Source organism: Watersipora subatra, chromosome 9 (assembly GCF_963576615.1).
Source record: "Watersipora subatra chromosome 9, tzWatSuba1.1, whole genome shotgun sequence".
Lineage (NCBI taxonomy): Eukaryota > Metazoa > Bryozoa > Gymnolaemata > Cheilostomatida > Watersiporidae > Watersipora > Watersipora subatra.
Window position 1 is genome coordinate 60,619,129 of NC_088716.1, and position 22,329 is coordinate 60,641,457.

The 22,329-nt window shown below is 37.2% G+C and overlaps 2 protein-coding genes across 2 annotated transcripts in view; one reads left to right on the forward strand and one right to left on the reverse strand.

The window, feature by feature from the left end:
* Positions 1–2,002, reverse strand: part of LOC137405371 (cleavage and polyadenylation specificity factor subunit 2-like) — a 61,627-nt gene extending 59,625 nt beyond the window's left edge. The window contains exons 1-2 of the mRNA XM_068091604.1: positions 1,903–2,002; positions 878–982 (exon numbers count right to left, since the gene is read on the reverse strand). Of these exons, the coding sequence (XP_067947705.1) occupies positions 878–949 (72 nt within the window). The 5' untranslated portion in view covers positions 950–982; positions 1,903–2,002. The remainder of the gene's footprint in view (positions 1–877; positions 983–1,902) is intronic.
* Positions 2,003–5,973: 3,971 nt separating this feature from the next.
* LOC137405310 (glutamate receptor ionotropic, kainate 2-like) lies at positions 5,974–21,584 on the forward strand. The gene is made up of 13 exons (XM_068091536.1): positions 5,974–6,074; positions 7,161–7,276; positions 8,238–8,406; positions 9,029–9,258; positions 10,313–10,474; positions 10,592–10,759; positions 10,913–10,954; positions 12,375–12,497; positions 14,680–14,793; positions 16,041–16,101; positions 16,999–17,153; positions 17,521–17,605; positions 21,367–21,584. The coding sequence occupies exons 3-13, from the start codon at positions 8,238–8,240 to the stop codon at positions 21,582–21,584; spliced, it is 1,527 nt and encodes a 508-aa protein (XP_067947637.1). The 5' UTR covers positions 5,974–6,074; positions 7,161–7,276.
* The last annotated feature ends 745 nt before the right edge of the window (positions 21,585–22,329 follow it).

The following is a 22,329-nucleotide window of genomic DNA, read 5'->3' on the forward strand; positions in this document are numbered from 1 at the left end:
AAACTAGTCGCAAATTGAATTTTTTTTTTATCGGTGAACTGAACCTGAGGAATCTAATTATGTTTGTTCCACTGCATTTATTTTCACATCACTATATTTTCGCACTCATCAGAGCTGCGAAATTAAGTTGCTTCGAAATTTTACTCTGTGAGTTACTCACGAAACTAAATACTAGCGAAATATAAGTGTCCTAGGGTACTACTGAAACCTTCAACGATATATCAAAGTCAGTTACAGCAAAGTCAGTTACAGCAAAGTCAGTATTATGCTGCAGAATATTCATGTCTGACATTCTAAGCAGAATTAAAAAATAAATGTTGACACTCAGGAATTACTTAAAATCAACTGCACTTCTCTTATTAAAATAGCAAGTTGGAAAATATTAACATTCTATTTTGGCTAAGGAATGTAACAAAAACGAACTGCTAAACCAAGCTCCAATATTTTATATTCAAATCGTCTGGTGCACAAATCGTAAAAACTTGCTAGCTTAAGAATTGAGGTTGGCAGAAACGCCAAAGATAGAAATAATTCAAGCATAAATAAATGATATCCGTAAAAACCATTATAAAAATAGTAAATAATAAATTTGAAGAATCAGTGTGTTATCACAGTAATAAAATTATTGTCTTCTCGGATTAAAATGTTTTGTGACAAATATCACAGCTACTGAGGCGCCTAACTTCTACTAAATGGATACTAGAAAAAGCATTATGTATCACTTATACAAGGCATCTTTATCACTATTTCAAAACAGCGAGGTAAGAGCAATGCTTCATACAGAAATAAAATATTTATGACTATTATTATTATTAAATTATTTTATATTATTATTCAGCTGTGAATAATAGTATAAAAATCAATATTCTGTGGTTACCTGCAGATGGTATGCCAGAGGTCCTTCCTCTAAGGCACCTTGTAAAGCTGTAAACTTTATTATGGACGTCATCACAGTTTCCCCTAGCCAACAACCCTTTTAAGCCTGTAATTTCATATTGAAATATGATAAGTCTATACCATGATGATATGCTTTCTTTGCATGAAATATTTTATAAAATCGTATGTCTGTCGTAGATTGTCTGAACCTAAATTACAAAGCTAAAAATGATGAGTCGTTGTATAGTTTGTCTTGATAATCTGTTTTGTTGAGAAAAATGTGTAGGTGTTGTTAAGAAGCTAATGAGTTATATAGGCATACCTGCCAACTCTCACGCATTGGGCGTGAGACTCACGCAATCACCCCAAAGAAAAAATGAAAATGCGTGAGAAATGCGTGAGATTTTTGCCCCAATTTCCACAACTTTATATATACTATCATTGATACATCAACTGCCCCAAAACCAAATCTCACGCATTGCCCCACTCTTGGGTGGGCAGGTCTGTTGATACATCAATTGCCCCACAACCAAATCTCACGCAATGCCCCACTCTTGGGTTGGCAGGCCTGTATATAGGCCCAATGAAATTGACAGGGTTACACCGAAAAAATTGAGTGCACACATAGATACGTGCACTTAAATTTAACTTAGGGCACAAATTAGGGAAAACACATACACATTTTTCCACCAAGATGAAATATTGAAAAGGTTCTCGAAACAACAGAAGTGCCGTCGTAGTTAGAAACTAGTAAAACTCCACTTACCACTTGGCTATTAATAGGAAACAAGTTCATATTAATGGCCAATGATAGTAGGCTGTAAATGGGTATGTTTGTCATAATTCTAATTAGGGTTTATTATCTTATTTTTGAGAAGTGTATAAGAGCTATAACTATAAGTTATTTTTAGCATTCATTATTAAAAACTAGTTATAGTAACTTTAAAAGTAGAACTATCCAAACCTGTTACAAATCATTTTAGACAATATCAACGCCCAAACAAAAAACTCTCATTGTGTACCTACATGTAAATACACGTAATGCACGCACTATGTTACATCGAGGGAAAGTGTTAGATCGAATGTTTTTTGTTTTCCCAGAAGCTCACGTTACGCGCCATATCCCGCAGATCAGTAATACGAGTTATAGATACAATGTAGACATAAGACACGCTAGTTACATAAAAACATTTTTCGTAGAGCTGTAATTACTTTACGATTATATGCGGCCGCCACCCCGCCATCTTAAGCGTTAAAAAGTGGCATCCATGCTGCTGTACGGTGCAATGTACCGTAGTACTCACAGTTCGTGAAATAGAGGTCCGCTATGATTGGTCAAGCTCGAATGGTTTTTGAATACAAATTGTCTTATTATGAATAAGAATAACTCTCAAGCCCAAATAGATTAGCTGATTATGTTGATGATTAGATGAGATATGGCTTTTATTGCTTTTTATAAGGCAAGTTTTACTGCAAGCCAATAACAGCCTTATACAGTCAAATACAATTTAGGGTAATTTTGAATTGAGTCTATAGAAGTTGAAAAGAACCATACAGTTACACATTCAAATATTTAAGTTTGCACGTGGACATATACATGTATATACATGCACAATGCTAACTTTAATAAATACTATCATCGATGTTAGGTTCAAACAATCGCCATCTACCTCTGTACACAGATAAGTAATCATTCCTCTTACAGACGTGACATGTCTGTAAGAGGACACATTGTGACACTTGTCAGTGACACATTGTGTCACTGAATAGTGTCTTTTTCGGTTCCTCTCTGTTTCTAACAGATTTGTTCCTCTCAAATTATTTCATGACTCTCTCCACTTAACCGTTCTCCTCGTCCTTAAAACTTTGAGAATACATTCTACGGATTAGAGAGAATGTATTCACTGCTCCTCACTGATCATTACATTACTTCATGTACTCAAAAATAGGTGTACTGCATTGAATACAATTTAGAAGCTCTCAAGAATTTTTCATAAAATCAGAGTCAGGTACTTGCAAGTACATCTTTTTAAACAAATAAACATTTCATCTTTCATTATAATTATTGTGCTAAGTTCGATTGTGCAAGAAACGGGTTTCCAATCCATCAGCACCAACAACAAAAATGTGGTATCCGCCATAAAAACTGACTATTACTCAAGGCATAATTTTCAGATGCTCAATTAAATTTTATTTTTCAATTTATTTTAAATATTCAATAATTTTCAGTCAAGCCCTTACTGGTCTAGCACTGATGAATCATTCACGTGACCAGTGGAAGCGTCAGTCTGGTCCCTCAGACACTTACAACAGCCACAAATTCTGCTTATTACTTCCTATTGGACCCGATGCGATGCCTTAATGGTTACACAGAACAAATCTCACAATCTGAGGCTATGACCTTCAGTACATTTTGCAAACTGTATTGTTTATCACTTGTTCAGTATAGTTGGGTTTTTGCAATCTTTATAGTTTATATACAGTCTTTAAGCTGGATATAAATCAGCTTCAGCTTTTTGTATCCGTTTACTGGCGCAACTAAATGCCCACCTTTTTAAGTTTAAACATCTCCAAGTTCGATAATTGCAAATGTGCTACAACATCTCCTTATTCATTTGTCTATCTGACATCGGTGATAGAGTGCTACAATGTCTACCTTAAAATATACAAAAAAAGCTGAAAGATTGGTTTGGAGCCAAAGTGCAGCCACCCAGTACAGTATTTACACCTACTACTAGCTAAACAAGTTCAAAGCCTTCTCTTTCCCTAGTTAATTAGCAGCTCACGTTTATTTGTCGGCCATAATCAGCTGTCATGATTATTAAAAGATGGTTTCTTAACCGGTTATTATACGTCCGTCTGTCCGCATTTGCTCATAATTTGGCTATAAACACTGCTAGGGATGCGCTGATTAAATCATTACACTATGTAACTGTATCTCATAGCATCCACTTAAACATATTGCCAAGGCGCTAAGGAAGATAGTTTCATCGTTATGAACTTAGTTTATAACAATCTCTATCTTGGCGACTTTGCTCATTGAGGTAAACCTCTGAAGAACAAGTTTGCTTTTTTTCAGCGAATCACCTGTGGGCTTTAGTTTGGATTGGTTAGTGACAGGCAGTAAATGGAACAAGCTCATGACTAATAATTAGAAAACGCTCGGTAGATCCCAGAGCATAATGCTATGTAATGCTGTCTGCTTTGATGCCCACGCTGCCACTGTAACTCCTTATCATCTTGACCGCTGTCAGCATCACTTCAAGGGTCAAGTTAAAGCACACTTCGGCGATTAAATTACATCTCAGCCTCTTTAAAATTGAGAGAAATTAATTTTATTTTACTGCACGAGGTTGGAAGACAGGTGTGCAATGAGGCTGCAGAGGCAACTGTCATCATGCGCTGCATTATTTCTTCTTTGGACTATAAGGGTCAGAGGTGAAGAAAATAGGCACCTTTCATTTGGTGAGTGTTATAGATTCTAATTCATGTAATCATATTGCTAGCAGCTGGTTCGGCTTAAATAATTCAGATGAAGGAAAATAATTCATTCAGGTTTTGGCTCTGGTTAAAAGGCCTGATACTCTGTCTACAATAAATTATTTATAAGTTATTCAATGACAAAATGGCATCTAAAGATCACTGCTAAAAACCAGCAAACTCATCTGCGTTTCTCAAAGCAACAAATCAATACATTTTAAATCGTACATGTACATGTAGATATGGATGAGATGGGAAAAGTAAAGAAAATTGTGTTCACTCAAAAACTATGTTTAAAACAGGGCGAGCATGGCCATTTAATGAGCTGAATTATTAATGTTATCTAGTTATCTGTGTAAAAAGAACTATGCTATATAAGACTACTAGTTGAATTCTCGAGGTTGCACAAGTAATAAAATAATTGCTCAATGAATTTGATTAATTTTCCTGCAAGCTAGTAACGTAAGCTAGTAAAATCTTTACTATAGGAAAGCCCATACTGAGACTAAACAAAACAAATAAACAAAACAATAAACAAACACTGAGATTTATATATATATTATATATATAGATTGAAGAGAAAAACAATAAATTTCTCAATGTACTCTTATTGCATGACACACAATCTTAAATTATTTAGTGCTTTTCCGGCCAGTTATGCTAGAACAGTGGGAATAATTTAGCTTTGGATTCTTTATTGGCGCGATTTGGGGGTCACGTCTGATTTTCCTGACTGGTGAGAACGCTTCTAAGGCAGTGGTGCTGTCCGGCTCTTTAGGGCATTGGTATTGTAGAACTTTCCTAGGCTTGCCCATTTTCTTGACTGGACCATTATCCCGGATCAAACCAGGATATTGGAATTACCAGCCAAACGTGCTACCATTCGCACCAGTCCAGCCCCTTGCCACATCTATGAATAATTGTGTACATAATATTACACATGGTGATCTCTCATATTGCCCTGGACTGCCAGCATATCTATATATATATTTTTCAAAGTTTGTGTGTGTGTCTGTGTTTGTGTATGTCCAGCTATAGCTATCAAAATCTTGGATTAGAAGCTTGCTGCTTGCTGTATTTGAATTCACGGTGATTAAAACCCCAATCTTCCAATCCACGCGCTTGACCATTTCTCATGATATGAAGTTTGAAAGTTAGAATGGTAACTGTTGTTATCTGATAAATAAAATAAATTTTCTGTGCGGGCTTGTATTACCCGGGCAACACCCGGGTAATAAAATTCTTTGCAGATTTACCAATAAAAGTTGGTAAATTTAAAAGGTATACTGATCAGAATTGAGATTATATAGCAACTGAGTGGTAGTGAGCTAAAGACTGCTATGTAACCAAATATGTCGTCCTAACATGAAGTTAATGTTATGAGCACACGCGGTGTAGATTATCTACAACTTTTCCAGTAAGTTCCTTCCCAGCTTCACCCATCTCTATCATTTGACAATCGAATACAAAGGGTTTTACATACTGTCAACAATTAGTTACTCCTATAATGTTGGTTTCGGTGTGTTAAACTGTTTCACATGGATTCTCTGCTTACTATGCAGGAGTTCTTCTAAACACCAATGATCACATCGATGTCGAAAGGAAAGTGTTCGAATTTGCACGTAGTTCTGTTGACACGAACGTAGATTTCCACGTGTCGGAAGACATAGCACTGGTTACTCGCGATATTACGGACGCGTTTGATACCTCCAAGCAAGGTGAGTGCTTTTGTTTATTTCTAAAACTCTGCGCTGGGAACCAACTCTATATCGCATGTTTCTCTTTCTTTTCTCTGATTATCTGCTCGCTATATCATATGTTTTCATCTGATTCCCTCATGACTGCCATATTTGAATGATGTAATGCATGCAAAAGCATCTCCTGGCTGTCTCAAATCAGCGATGATTCTTTGAAGTCAGTTCTTTGCCTAGCTAAAAACATATGAGTGTTAAATAGTCGGCCATACATTGTGTTTTAATTCATTCTACCAGATTGATTGGGTTGTTAACTTGTTACAGAAGTATAAACTAGTTTTTTATTTTCAGCTTTTCCAGAGGTCATGGTAGATTTGTCCAAATAGACAAAAAAAAGTTAAATTTCAAAATGTTAAATACAATTACAGTGAACATTGAGCTAGTAAAATATAGAAAACTACTGTAGTTGAAAAATAGCATCACTGAATTAATTTTATTTTATTTAAAAATTGTTTTCATCTTTCTAATCCAATATAAACTGGATTATGTAGGATTTTTTGAGTGGGCCAGAGTAGAACAATTTGCTATAAGAGAATGTGTATAAAATAAATTGAGGTAATATTATTTGCGGCATCTAAATCATAATTTAGAGTTGATTGCTCAGACCAACACTCTTTATTCTATAGTTATTCTCTCCTGGTTGTTGTGCTAGCTTTATCTCCTCCGCGTCTATTATTGTAAGAAAAGCAGTCAATGAGAATTCCAGCTAGTAGACAACTACCAAATACCGTTAGAGACATATTAGAGTTAGTACTGGCACTTCTCTAATAAGTACGTACACAACTATAACAAGTATAACACATTTGTAAAGTGGAATAAAAGTAAACCAGATTAATAGTTAACTATTCTTACATAAAGCTGTCCTAACAATACCAAGAGAAATTATAATCATGTACATCTAATATAACTAATATCTAAAAAATAAAGTCGCAGTATCGTGGGATCAAACAAGAAGTTATGCTCTGCTTAAAATTATTTGAAATGATTTGTACAACTCACATTATGCTGTACGCTTGCAACTCTGTATTAAGCTGCTTGATTTGATTGCAGTGTGCTCAGTAGCTAGCTCAAGGCAAGGAGTGGCAGCAATATTTGGGCCATCTGATCAATTCTCCTCAGACTACGTAAAGTCCTTCAGCACATTTTTCGAAATTCCACATATAGAGGTGGGCAACTCCTATACTCAGGTCATGTTCTGTTATGTTTACATCTAGCTGTGAAATAGTCTTTAGATGACTTGTAGTTACTAAAGTTGAATAATTTGTCATGATAAATAGAAGGTTTGATTAGCTGTAGCTGAACTGTACTAGGAGTAGACAACTGCTAAATGTAAGAAGTGTATAAAATGTGTGTAAAAGTTTGATAGACTAGTTTTGGCGCTTTTATAAAACTAATATTTACTATAATAGAAGCTGCGTCTGTCTGTCCTTCCGTTTGTCTGAAGCTGTGCAAAAAGCTTTAGGAAAAACGATTACATTGCCTGTGAAACGAACTTGGATTTCCAGATTTTCAACCAAGCGCACTAACGATCTGCCACTGGACCACCTTGCGGCATCGCGGAATAATTGTAGACATACTGATTACACACGATGATCTGTCACTCGCTGCGCACAGAACTGCTAGTGTTTCAGTAATCATAAGATAGATATTAACTATACTTACACTGACTAACGTCATTTACAGTAAATTAGATCCGGAGACAAAAACAAGAAGTAGTAAACTGAATTATGTGTCTTGAAAAAAGCTCTTTCTGCATAACTCAGTTTTATAATGTAAACAGGCATGGTGTCTGGTATAAGGTGTAGAGGTTATTTTAGAGAAGTAGAAATGTAATGGACAATCAGGCAGATCGGAAAGAGGGATGAGGGGATGTAACGAATAGTCAGGCAGATCGGAGATACGATTTGAGTACTTTAAACAGCGAATATCTAAAAAGACATTTAGCTCTTCATCGTTAAGGACATTTAGACGCTGATCATAACTGTTCATATCAGGTAGCATAGCTCTAAGTAATAGTAATAACACAAACTGTTAACATACTAGTAATAATGACACAAACTGTTAACACAGAAACCACCTTCCATTCTACGACATGCCACTTATCCGATCTATTTGTAATCATTTTAGATGCTTCCCGACTTGTCAGTTTTGAAGAGCCACAGAGGTCAAAGCTTGAGAAACTTTAGCCTCAGTCTCTGGCCTGACCTGCTGACGATGAGGCAGGTTTATGATGATTTGGTCTCCAAATTCGATTGGCTACAAATAATGATCATCACTTCTACGAACAAACCAACAGGTGAACTATAAGAACATTTTATTATATAAAATGATGGTGCTGCTATGTGTGAGACATGTTGTGATGTGGAGTATACTTTGTGTTGTCAAGTAGCAAGTATAGGAGCAATGATGTGATAACTTGATAATTAATGGTTCAATTTGATGTACTAATAGACTAAGTCATTTCCTCTACTCATAATTACACTGAGTTTATTTGTTCAAGACTTAGAAAAAGGGGCAAGGTTAAAACAACGGTACAGAATGAGGTCAAGGGTATATAGCTATTGCAATACCTTAACAGGAGTAGATAAATCCATTAACATAGAGTCAGTAAGGTTCTAAGGTCTTAGCTTTTCAAATCCACAAAGTCAAGCTTAAGTTTAGCCTCACATTTCACCTGTATGTGTACGCACAGGCTTACATTTCTATCTTATGATGCATCAGTCTAGAGGTCAGCTGACTACGTTGTGTTGTGTAAAAGTAGATGGAGTGAAATGGTGTTCACCGTACACTTTGTTTTTACCTGCCATAGATTTCCGTGACTTTAATAAGCAAATAAAAGGCTAGCTTATTAAATTTTCCATTAGTCGGATTTTATATGACTATTAGCTATATGTTCACAGTTGTGTTGTCACATGCAGGTTATTTATCTGTCCTTACACGCGTATTGGAAAGTGGAAACAAAGGCAGACGGGATGTGATGGTGAGAACAATTAAGAACAATGAAGAGGCTGTGGCAGCCATCAAGACTTACACTCTCTATAAGAATGTTATAGTAGATCTTTTGGCAGACGACTGCGTTTCTTTCACTAGAGCTGCCTCGGATGCCGGTCTTCTTTCCGGATACTACCACTATCATTTTACAACAATGGTACAGTAACTGCTGGGCCATTCTCTACCCTCTGTTGTGTAATAAATGTAAACTATAACTAATTATAATTCTGATTAATTAATATAATCTGGTAATTGTTAAATAATGACTAACATTTGTTATTACTATAATAATAACAATAACAGTTATTAATTAGAGTTGATAGGTACTTTGGTGGTGTAAAGGTTAGGATATAGGTAAAAGTTCCAGTCTTGTTAGTTCCATATTTACTAAGTTTCCCTACAATGATACCGTAATGACTCATCCCCTCATGAGCGCTGCAATGCACTCATGGATACTCAGAAACTCCAAACTTCCCTATAATGATACCGTAACGACTCATCCCCTCATGAGCCCTGCAATGCACTCATGGATACTCAGAAACTCCAAACTTCCCTACAATGATACCGTAACGACTCATCCCCTCATGAGCCCTGCAATGCACTCATGGATACTCAGAAACTCCAAACTTCCCTATAATGATACCGTAACGACTCATCCCCTCATGAGCCCTGCAATGCACTCATGGATACTCAGAAACTCCAAACTTCCCTACAATGATACCGTAACGACTCATCCCCTCATGAGCACTGCAATGCACTCATGGAAACAGACGTATCGCCCTCATGTTTTTCATGATCCAGTGCCACTGTTTAGAAGAAAAGCCCTTGTGCGATGTGCCATCTTTGTGCCATGGAAACGACCTTGAAACGACCTTGGCGACCAACCGCGTCGTGTTTGTGTATGCTATAGAGCTTTCCAAAAGGCATCACACAACCATGGCTCTACTATAGCGTCCTATGGAAGCATGATCCGCTTGTCGACCGAGCGTAGCGCTTCACCCAGGTTTAGCTACACTATAACTCTATGCACACTTTGTAATTAAATGCGGCTGCTAGACTATTATAGCTATAGGTATACGTGATTACACGTTCTAATGTTGCATCACTGATCATTTTTTAACCACTGAGCTAACTGATAACCTTGTTGTGTATAACCCTAATTACATCATACTTGTGCTGATATAATATATATAAATTGCATCTTTTTAAAGGATTTATGCGCTTATGCTGATGCGATTGGACCAGAAGCGACAGGAACAGTAAATGTCACCGCATTTTCTCTGATTGACTTTGAGAGTGAAAGCTTTAAGAACCTGAAGCTTATGTGGACAAGGCATTCATCAGGAGATGATTTCTTGCAGATCATGAGCCAAGTATATTGAAATATAAAACTGTTGCTAAACCTGAGTGACTATTTGACTGATAAAAAGTTGAGCTTCTCTGTCAAACAATGGCTATGTTGTTTTTATATCTGGCATTCACTATTGTAGACAAAGAATGCTCTCATATATGACAGTGTTTACTATGTGTCCCTTCTGCTGAACGACCAACTCGGCCAAGATCCATCACAAAGTTATCCTACTGAAAGAGTAAGTTGCAATGGAGCAGGGCAGCCTCAGCCGTGGAGCCACGGTAGATCTCTTTACGGAAACCTTACGGTAAGCACCTAGTATCATGCTATTGACACAGAAACAATTTAGCGCCTTCATGTCAATAAATGCCAAAGTTCAGTACGGTGATTGCTGAGTTTAAAAAGTTGGTGCCAACTTGATGTATCTTGCACTTTTATATGCTTTTTCAATACATTTCAGCTTTCACCAGAAGTCATGGTTGCTTTGGAAAACCCCCCAGAGGTTAGCCATAAATTTTCTAGAAATTATTGTTTATATAATTTACAGAGTTTAACTATAGATATAGGAATGTTTTCCCTCCTTATGTGCAAGTCATTTTCATTTCATCTGTTCAACGACTAATGACTGTCACTGCACATCCATGCTTCAAATGGGTTCGAAGTTGCACGCTGTTGATGAATTCGCACCCTAATATTTCATCAATTCATAACTGCACTATAGATCTTGCCAAGATTCGCGATGTACCCCTAAAAACACAGCTTGTCAAAATAGACTCACTTTCGGGTCACGGTCACTTTCCAATTAATGCCTAGTTAACTAGTTGCACTGAAAAGTAATTATCTTGTCATCCTCGCACGAGGATGACAGACAGACGTACGTAAGACAAAAATTCAAGCAGAAACAGTAGTGCATAGCGATAGAATTTTTTGTCGCAGAGACCTGCGTGGTTGTAAGCTGAAACTTTTTTACCACCACTGACGAGAGCTTAGCTGAGTGTTCTTGACTCAGATCCATCAGCTGTGAGTGTTTCTAGAAGAATGAAGTACTCTCACAGCGAATGCCTCTGCACAAATCTAGCGAAGCGATATGGCGTCAAACGTGTTCAGATTGTGCCATTACCATGATTTGGAGTGGAAGCAACTCCGAACTCATTCAAAGGATGGAAATACAGTGTATACATGAATACCCAAATTAAACAGCTTGTTGCTTCACAGACAGACAGACAGACAGACAGGCCAACATGCTTTCCTCTATGTTTTCGCTTAGTCATAAGCTCATCCAGACAGAAAGCTAGAAGCCCCTCACATGGTCAGCCGTTTTCTAGCTTTTATCAATTGCGCTGCTTATTTCAACTGAAGCTGCATAGGCTTGCACAGCCAATGTTTCAGTCCAACGTAATTGCTATCATAAAAGATGCTGCCATAAAAGAGCTAGCCCAGTAAAAAACCAGCGGTTTTGTTAGTCTAATAAGTATCAACACTACATAAAATTATTAGAGAAGCAGTTATCCCCCCACACATTCTGTGGATTATGTACTTATGTATATCTGCTATTGCATGCCTTTACAAGAACACACTGATACATACATGCTCACACTCGCATAACATTCCTAAAAAATAATCTATTGACAAACAAGCTGGTCTTTGTTTGCACACTTTACTAAAGATTCGCTTCATAACCTGTTATAACGCCATTATATAGATCGGCCTTGATTACTGTTGCCAAGTATCATTTGTGAAAGAGGGGCCAAGGGCTTGCTATTCAATTCTCCTTTGGCAGCGTGTGCAGGTGCTACTTAACGTGTCATCGTTATAGTTATTTTTCAAATATTTTTTATAGGAAAAAAGCAATTGTACAAATTGTCTTTTTGACCTTCTCTTCAGCATCCGTCATTTGCATTTACCTCAATATGTTCTTCCAGAAAAACGTCAGTTGGCGGAGAGATCATGAGGTGACTGGGCAAATAAAGCTGGACCCAGATGGAGTTCGTAGATCTTTCACCATGCAATTGTTAGAGTTTGACACAAATGGAAAAGTTCGAAAGGTGTGTCAGCAAAAGCCATAAATAATCAAAAAGTGTGTTTTGTGTTGCATCTGTTGATTAAAAATGAATTTTTTGAGCAAAAACCTTTTTATTACCCGTACAACGCTGGACATTCACCTAGTATATATATACACTACCTGAATACCAGACAGGTATTAAAAAAGAGTTTTGCACAGAAAATCTACACTTATTTACTATCTAAAATTTAAACAAAAGTGGTTGTTTATTCCTGTGTGTGCTATAAATTTTGTTAAGTTTATGTTATATACACATGTATATATTTCTCAATGTTGGTGTGTCGTTCCGGCTATAGCTATTAAAATCTTAGAATAAGGAATCCGCATCGCAAAATATTTAATCTCCGACCTTCCTGTTCACCAGTCCGACACTTTACTAATTCATCCACACAAGCCTGATAGATTCTTAGGCGATATATGTCGGTGCATGGGAGCAAGTACGCAACAGCTTTCCGTTACTACACATGGTGATGACGTAACGTCACGAGAAGCTGGTAGCTCTTATTAGTAAGCTTACTCAAATTATCCATTGGCAATGTGTCAGGCTAATAGCAAAAGGCAGGCAACTCTCATTACCTCTCATTGTTTATAAGCTGATTTGAATACACGGGCAACGTCAGGTAGCACATATAGTATATATATATACATATATATATATATATATACTAAAAGTATATATAGTATATATTAGTATATATATATATACTAAAAGTATATATAGTATATATTAGTATATATATATACTAAAAGTATATATAGTATATATTAGTATATATATATATATATATATATATACTCATGCTACAGACAGTACTGTTTCAGCTATTGAAGCCTCATCAGTGCGGCTCAGAGCTTTGGCAAGGGACACAAATCCCATTACCAATGAGAGTTGACTTCCTGCCATGAAACAACTAGGTTGCCTCACAGACTTTAAGAAAGTCAATATGCCGGCACTAGAGTGCTCAAATCACAAAAGTGATGAGCTTTGCACAAAGGCTAATAGTGCCGCACCTCTCACAGAGTGCTCAACCAAACCGAAGTGAGGGAGCATATACTCATGCTACAGACAGTACTGTTTCGGCTATTGAAGCCTCATCAGTGCAGCTCAGAGCTTTGGCAAGGGACACAAATCCCATTACCAATGAGAGTTGACTTCCTGCCATGAAACAACTAGGTTGCCTCACAGACTTTAAGAAAGTCAATGTGCTGGCACTACAGTGCTCAAATCACAAAAGTGATGAGCTTTGCACAAAGGCTAATAGTGCCGCACCTCTCACAGAGTGCTCAACCAAACCGAAGTGAGGGAGCATATACTGTGCTACATATATATATATATATATATTTGAAAAATTATTGCGAAAAAAGTAAACTTTTAGTATTTGCGTTACAAATTTGTTTCGTGCGAAGCACTCCTCAGACGCAATTGTACTAAAATGAAAAGCTTTACCGAATGTCGGTAAAGCTTTTCATTTTAGTACAATTGCGTCTGAGGAGTGCTTCGCACGAAACAAATTTGTAACGCAAATACTAAAAGTTTACTTTTTTCGCAATAATTTTTCAAATATTTCATACTCCACTAATAATCTTTTAGGTTTTTAGTGTAGAGTTCTCTTTTTATATGCTTTTGCACTTGCTTTTAGTTAATATATATATATATATATATATACATGTATATATATATTTGTAGCACTTTGGGGAGTTTGGGCAGATATTTTTCTTCTAGTAAAATTTTTCTTTTAGTATATTGGTTCAAACATGAAGCGTAGGCATTTCAATCAATTGCCATCAAAGATTAGCAGGTGTAATAAGGTGCACAATTATTCCATTGCATTGCAAGTAAGCCTTGTGGTGTAGTGGTTAGCTCACCTGCCTGCAGGACTGCAGGTCTCGAGTTCAATTCCTGTGCGAGTGGATTGCACACTTTAATGCGCACATGAGGCAGATAAACACATATTTATACACGAACACAAAATCTATAAATATATATATGTTTATATACATATATACGGTACATAGTCCAAACCTACTGGTTGACTTACTAAGGTGGGCACTGCACAAATTCATTATTATTATCTTATATTAGGTTATTCAATCACAGTGTAGTTATAAAAGTGAGGTAGAAGATCAAAAGTTATGCATGTCTTTCAATGTTTGATCTGTAACAGGTTGGACATTGGAATAATGAAGATCGGCTAGTTATCACAAAAAAGTTTGATAAATTCAAGAAAGATGTCAGAGAGGAATTTAAAAGAATAAATTTTACTATCGCTGTAAAGGAGGTGAGTCTTAAAAGGATTTTATTATCATATGGTTCTGTTCTCTCAACAAAGTTAGCAAATATTTAATACGTTTTATTGATAGAACACATGGTAATCTGTCAAGCTGAACTGCCATAAACGTTTTTGAGTATTTTGTCAGAGAATCTAACCTAGGAGTTTTGCCTGCTTGTTGAAGTTCCTTTGGTCCTTTTCAAGATTGAGCAGCAACTAATGTTTCTACCACGATATGAGCAGCTATTGCTACGGTTTCCTCATTTCCCTCAATGTTTCAACCATCTTTTAGTATTTTTTTCAGTTTTTCTCTTGATTGTCCACTCTTTTGGCTCTTTCACTGCTATATCCAGCTGTCATGTATGATCTAGCTCCATGTCTTCCAATAGTTGTACACTATGGTCAGTCGGCATATTCAAGTCATATTCCATGAAATCTCCACCTTTTATTTTATTCGTGTCTTTAGACACTTTTGGTATCATTATTTTTACTATCACTATTTTTATTATTACTATTATTGCATCATCTTTATTATTACAATCTTACTAATCACAAGACTGAAGGGTCTCACCTATTGTCTAGAATGGTCTCACCTAGTGCCTAAAATGGTCTCACTTAGTGTCTAGAATGGTCTCACTTAGTGTCTAGAATGGTCTTACCTCGCGAGCGTCTAGAATGGTCTCACCTAGTGTCTAGAAATGGTCTCACATGGTGTCTAGAATGGTCTTACCTAGCGAGCGTCTAGAATGGTCTCACCTAGTGTCTAGAATGGTCTCACCTAGTGTCTAGAATGGTCTCACTTAGTGTATAGAATGGTCTCACCTAGTGTCTACAATGGTCTCACCTAATGTCTAGCATGGTCTCACCTAGTGTCTAGAATGGCCTCACCTAGTGTCTAGAAATGGTCTCACATGGTGTCTAAAAATATTGTAACTGTTAATGTTGTTACAACCTGCTCCTGATTAGCTGAGTAAGTAATATATGTAGGGGAGCAAAAGCCATACTGTTAGAGATGCTGAATATCATCAGAACGATTATCACTGTTATCGTTACTTGTGTTGTTATTTATGCAGTTACAAGAACTCTTTCTGTTGCATTAATCGATATCAAGTGTCTTCACAATGATGACTTGATAACTTACCTTTTGGAGCTCTACCAGCGCGGGTGCACCTTAAGTATTCTTATAACATCTCTGAAATGGTTCAGTGACTTCCTGTTTTATGCCTGTTTGTTTCACATACCTGTCTTGATTACAGGAACATCCTGCTGTTTATATTAAAAGATTCACAGATGATGGAAAGTACATTCCAGAATATTGTAAGTTTCACCCTAAAGTTCCCTATGAGTAGATTATATTAGCTAAGCGGTACATGTTATAAAATATGTATTACACGTCATAAGATAGGCAGTATATGTCATAAGATAGGTATTGTGTATCATAAGATAGGCAGCACATGTCATAAGATAAGCAGTGCCTGTCATGTTATAAAATAGGCAGCACATGTCATAAGATAGGCAGTGCGTGTCATAAGATAGGTAGTGCATGCCATGAGATAGGCAGTGCATGTCCTGATATGGGTAGTGCATGCCATGACATAAGTAGTGCATGTCATAAGATAGGTAGTGCATGTCATAAGATAAGTAGTGCATGCCATGAGATAGGTAGTGCATGTCATAAGATAGTAGCACATGTCATAAGATAGGTAGTGCATGCCATGAGATAGGCAGCACATGACATCAGATAGGTAGTACATGTCATAAGATTGGTAGTGCATGTCATAAGATAGGCAGCACATGTCATATGATAAGTAGTGCATGCCATAAGATAGGCAGCACATGTCATAAGATAGGCAGTGCGTGCCATAAGATTGGTAGTGCTTGTCATAAGATAGGCAGCACATGTCATAAGATAGGTAATGCATGTCATAAGATAGGCAGCACATGTCATATGATAAGTAGTGCATGCCATAAGATAGGCAGCACATGTCATAAGATAGGCAGTGCGTGCCATAAGATTGGTAGTGCATGTCATAAGATAGGCAGCACATGTCATAAGATAGGTAATGCATGTCATAAGATAGGCAGCACGTGACATAAGATAGGTAGTGCATGCCATGATATAGCCAGTGCATGACATAAGATAGGCAGTGCATGTCATGAGATTTCCAGTATTGCTGAGTGAGCTCTATGTATTTTCCATTTTATCTTTTCTAGCCAATGAGAGATACTCTGGGTTCAGCATCGACTTGATGAAAAAGATAGCGGAGGATTTAGAAATTGCAGCATATCACTTTGTCGAGGTGACTAAAGGCAGTGAAATGAATGATGATGGTTCATGGACAGGAATTGTGGGAGGGCTAATGACGAGGGTAATAATCTTTAGATTTACCTCTCTCAACAAAAAGAGAGGCGCAGTTTTCATTAAAAAGGTGTAACAAATTTGTTGAATAAATTTTGAAAATTACTTTTTGTCGATATATAGTGCACAACAAACTTCTTGCTACGTTGAAAGTATCAATAGCTTAAGGTCATCCCTCCTCTTACCTCCTTGCCCTTTCCATCCAGCGAGCTAGTTCGTAGTAAGTTTGGAAAAAACATAAAGCGATTAGTTTATCTGGCATTGTTACACGTAGATTGAATTCTTTTTCTTTGACTGCAAGGCTCAAGTACTAAAAAATAATTTCCCCAGTGGGATTCAAATCAACTCTTTCCAGCATGCCTTGTTGTGTGTTGTAGGAGTATGACATTGGATTGTCACCCATTACAGTTAATGTTGAGAGAAGTGAAGTCATTGACTTTACCCTCGAGTACATAAACCTAGGTATGTGTGATTACAACAGCCGTGAGGAAATGTTTTGTAGTTGGCAGTAAATAAAAGGAAGAACTAGCTACTAACCACTGAAACTAGTAGCGCGAATAAACATTGTTGTGCAGCAATCCCCTTGCTACGGGGAATGACAACAATGTTCTCATTCTGTCCTTTAATTAAAAACTTTTATGCAAAAATATACAAAATTTACCATTTTAACTTCTAAATAAATATGTTTAGTTGATTTCTGTGTACTGTACTGTGTTTATTTCTGTGTAATTCATACTGCACCGCTGCAGTGCTTACTATCATAGCTCTATACTGATTGCATTAGTCTTGTTGGAGCTATCTGCATAACGCTAGCTGCACTGCTAAGCATGAAGCCATGAAAGATTGACATGTGTAATAAGTATGTACCTAATTTATTTCATAGTATAGCCAGTTCGACAGCGCGGTGTATTGGATACATGAGTGTCTGTAGAACTGAAGGTTCCAAGTTGAAATGCAATACGAAGTGGATTCGTCATTATCAAAACTTTATTGCTATAACTGAATACACGAACAGACCAACATCAATATTAATATCTACATATACTAGCTGAATGCCTGGCGTTGCATAGGTAATAGAATGCCCCAATGAATTTGAGGAACATACCTGAAAAACTCTCTACCAAAATCTTTATTAAAACAATACTCGCGTTTTGGCCAGCTTAACAAGCATTACTCGTAACGATCAGCAGTGCTAGTTATTAACCCCAAGCAAGCGCGGTGAATATCTTAACCAATGTAATGACTATTTGACCAATGAATCCATTGTATTCCGTGAAGCTTACTGGTTAGGTTAGCCGCCTCTAAATTTGGAGGTGTCGAGATCAAATGCAGAGCTGTGTGAATTTTTGTTGCTAGATTTTAATTGCTATAACTGGACACCCGGCATAACAAAAAGACAAACACTGAGATTTTTATACATAGATAGACTAGCTGAACACCCGGGGTTGCATGGGTAATAAAAAAGTATTTGCACAGAAAATTTAATTTTAATCAACACACAACATCTACCATTCTGACTTTTAAAGGAGTGTGTTGATTTCTCTGTACTGTGTTTATTTCTGTGTACTGTGGTTATTGCTATGTAATTCATACTGTACTGGCTGTAGTGCCTACTACAGATTTATACTGATTGCAATAGTCTTGTTGCCCATGTGAGTTAAAGCATTTTTCTTCTAGCCAATGATTCTAGAATCATGCTAGTTGAAATATTTAGAGTGAAGCCATGAAAGATTAGCATTTGTAATAAGTATATGCACAATTTATTCTATAGTATAGCCAGTTGGACAGTGCAGTGTATTGATGAATGCCTGTCTGCAGAACTGGAAGTTTAAAGTTCAAATGCAGTGCACAGCAGATTTTTCATTCCTAAAACTTTGTTGCTAAAGCTAGATACACAAATTGACAGACCAACAAAAGGCAAACAAGCGCTGAGGTTTATATATATAGATTGTTACTCTCGAAGGAATTCTCGCGAAAGAACAACGTCAAACTAACAGTTCTATAATGCTCTACCCGACAGGTATAAGCATACTATACACAAGAGCGCCAGAAGAAAAGATCAAGCTTTTTAAATTCATGGAGCCCTTTCAAGAAACACTTTGGGGGGCAATCTTTGGAGCTTTTATTATGACAAGCTTCTTCCTGCATTTGATTGGCAGGTTTGTAGTTTTATTTGATGACTATGAGATAGTCGCTGTGCTCTAGATATTATTGGTAGTTAAATTCTGTCAGTTACTCTCTAGCTTTGTCATGTACATACACGCTGCCCAACATCAGCAGGCTGAAAGGAATATTTGTATGCTCTTTTTGGAACAAAATTCTTACTTATTTAACATGCTAGCGAAGAATATTAGAAGATTGCTACTCTGTATTTTGAGAAGGCCTTTATCCAAGGCTTCTGTAGAATTTAAATGATCTAGCTGTAACACGACTGCTTAAATCAGCTACAATACAACTGCTCAAGAAAGGGGGGCACACACCTCAACCTGATCACATCACGCTATATACACGAGTAATGTGTAACCAAGTAGCCTGTTCGTGGGCGCACTGTATTGACAGCCCCAAGATGGTATAAAGGATATGGAACTATTGGATATGCAAAATGAGATAACAGGTTTAAATAAGTTCATCTGTAGATGTGGATGTAAAAGGCAACTTATTGGGTTGTTTCAACGTGCATTATCTGAAAATCAAACCAATATCCCTACTAACTATGCCAATTATACCCTAGGACACTTATGTATTCGCGGCATCTAACTTTCGCGTTTTCGCGGTGCCATCCTCTCGCGAAAGTTTCATGTGCGAAACTAAACTACCATAACAAACTAGCGAAAAAGCGAAACTAAATAGCTTTGTTCGTTGATACAGTAGAATGGAATTTTATAACGACATTTATTTTAACGTTTTTAACGACCACCATAGCATCGTTAAAATATAAAGCAACAAAATAATTTGACTGCCAAAATTTTATTACGTTATTATTTTGCAATTAATTATGATTATTTTCCCATTAAGAATGGTTTATAATGATAGGAATTTGATGTCAATGCACATGCATTAGTAGCGTTATCGTTTGCTGGGGACATCAATCAATGCAGTGAGCACCGTGTGTTGAAAAAAAAAGACACACTGACACTCGCAGTACTACACAAGCAGCATGGCTCTGGAAAGGTTTGGATTCACCACTGACACCTCTTCAATAACTTGTCATTTTTTGAGATTTGTTTTGTTTTAAGTGATGTGACTGCCGAGACGTTTTTAAATTAAAATAGGGAAAACATGACCGCAGTTAAAACGCTCAGAAAAAAAGACATCTTTTTCTTTTGAGCGTTTTAACCAAGATCAATTTTGCGGATTTTATTTTAAGTTCATTCGGAGGCTTTTACGCTTTTGATGGGACATGGCCAAGCGGGTGTTTGATAACGGGTGTTTGATAGCAGGTGTTCTTCTGCAAACCTTTATAAAAGTCGTTAACAAAAATATTTTGCCTCTGATGATGATAATATTGATGCCTAAGAACTACAAGAAGTTGATGTTTGTCTCTATGGCTTGGAATGAAGTGATATTCTACAGCGATAAAAACCGCGTCCATGGCCGTTGGGCAAATAACTTTTCGAATAAATGATGTTGAGGTCGAGTTATCTGAAGGAATTTATCATTGCGTTGAAACTGACCAAACAAATCCATTTGAGTTGACCTTGTGTTTGAGATGAAATGTTACATTTTATCTTAGGGCGAGTTATCCGAGTTGGACTGTACTTACCGTAAAAAATTCCCAAAAAGATGGGGCGGCTCAGCCGGCCAGCCGCCCCAGTGAAAACGGGTCTGTTGATAGTCCAAAAAACAAATAGCAGCAAGCGATCAAATTGCATTATCGACCTTGCCCACACCATTCTACCTGCGGTTCACAATTACAAACTAGTCGCAAATTTAAAATTTTTTTTATCGGTCAACTTAACCTGAGGAATCTAATTATGTTTGTTCCACTGCATTTATTTTCACATCACTATACTTTCGCACTCATCAGAGCTGCGAAATTAAGTTGCTTCGAAATTTTACTCTGTGAGCTACTCACGAAACTAAATACTAGCGAAATATAAGTGTCCTAGAGTATGTTAACCTCCATTTTAACCTCGGTAAGACCTGGAAAAAAGAATGACAAATAGAGAGATCTTCAATACTACTGGCTCTGGGCCATTGTCAAACAGGTTGAAGTTCTTCAGACTCTGCTAGGTTGGACATGCCACTACATACTCCCTTGTCTCCTACTCCACGGAGTGTGGAGGAAGGCACAAAGAAACTCAAGAAGCTCAAAGAAACTATGAAACGCCACCTCAAAAACATCAACATAAATTCTATCACCTGGACAATCCTCTCTGGGACAACTGAAGGTCAAGACTCCATGCTGGTCACCTTCATGATACTATACAGACCTGGATGATCTGCGATAGAAGCGACTAATGCGCCATAGGTGCGAATGAATATTTATGCCAAGCATTGTCATTCGTGACAGATCCAGGCCAACAAACATGTAAACCTCAGCTTCTTAGAAGAAAATTAGAACGTATGTTTTCTCCTATGTAAGAGAGCCGACCACTTAATCAACCAACTAATTATCTTTCTAGGAATAAATTTCTACGACCGTTGGGTGAAGTAGTTGTTAGGGTTGCGAGAGAAACATGGTTAGCTGAAATGGTAGCTGTTTAGTTCTCTCCTGGCGAGCTGGCATCCTGGAGCTGAACTTGATATCCTAGAGCTATAGCTGACATGATATGATCTGAAAGCCTACAGCTGACATCCTAGAGCTGCACCTGATATCCTAGAAATGTGCCTGATATCCTAGAGCTGTATCTGACTCTAGAGCTGTAGCTGACATCCTAGAGCTGTACATGACATCCTAGAGCTGTACCTGACATCCTAGAGCTGTACCTGACATCCTAGATCCATACAATGTATCATACAGCTGTACTTGACTCCTTAGAGCTGTAGCTGATATCTTAGAGCTGTATCTGACATCCTAGAGCTGTATCTGACATATTATAACTGTACCTGACATCCTAAAGCTGCACCAGATATCCTAGAGCGGCCCCTGATATTCTCAAGCTGTACCTGACCCCCTAGAGCTGTACCTGATATCCTAGAGCTGTACCCGACTTTGGCTTAAATGACTGGAGGTAAGTACGCTG

Coding starts and splice junctions, on each gene's coding strand:
- LOC137405310 (XM_068091536.1), top strand. CDS start 8,238: ATGCTTCCCGACTTGTCAGTTTTGAAGAGCCACAGAGGTCAAAGCTTG. Junction 8,407..9,028: donor TTCTACGAACAAACCAACAG/GTGAACTATAAG, acceptor TGTCACATGCAG/GTTATTTATCTGTCCTTACA. Junction 16,102..16,998: donor AAAGTACATTCCAGAATATT/GTAAGTTTCACC, acceptor TATCTTTTCTAG/CCAATGAGAGATACTCTGGG.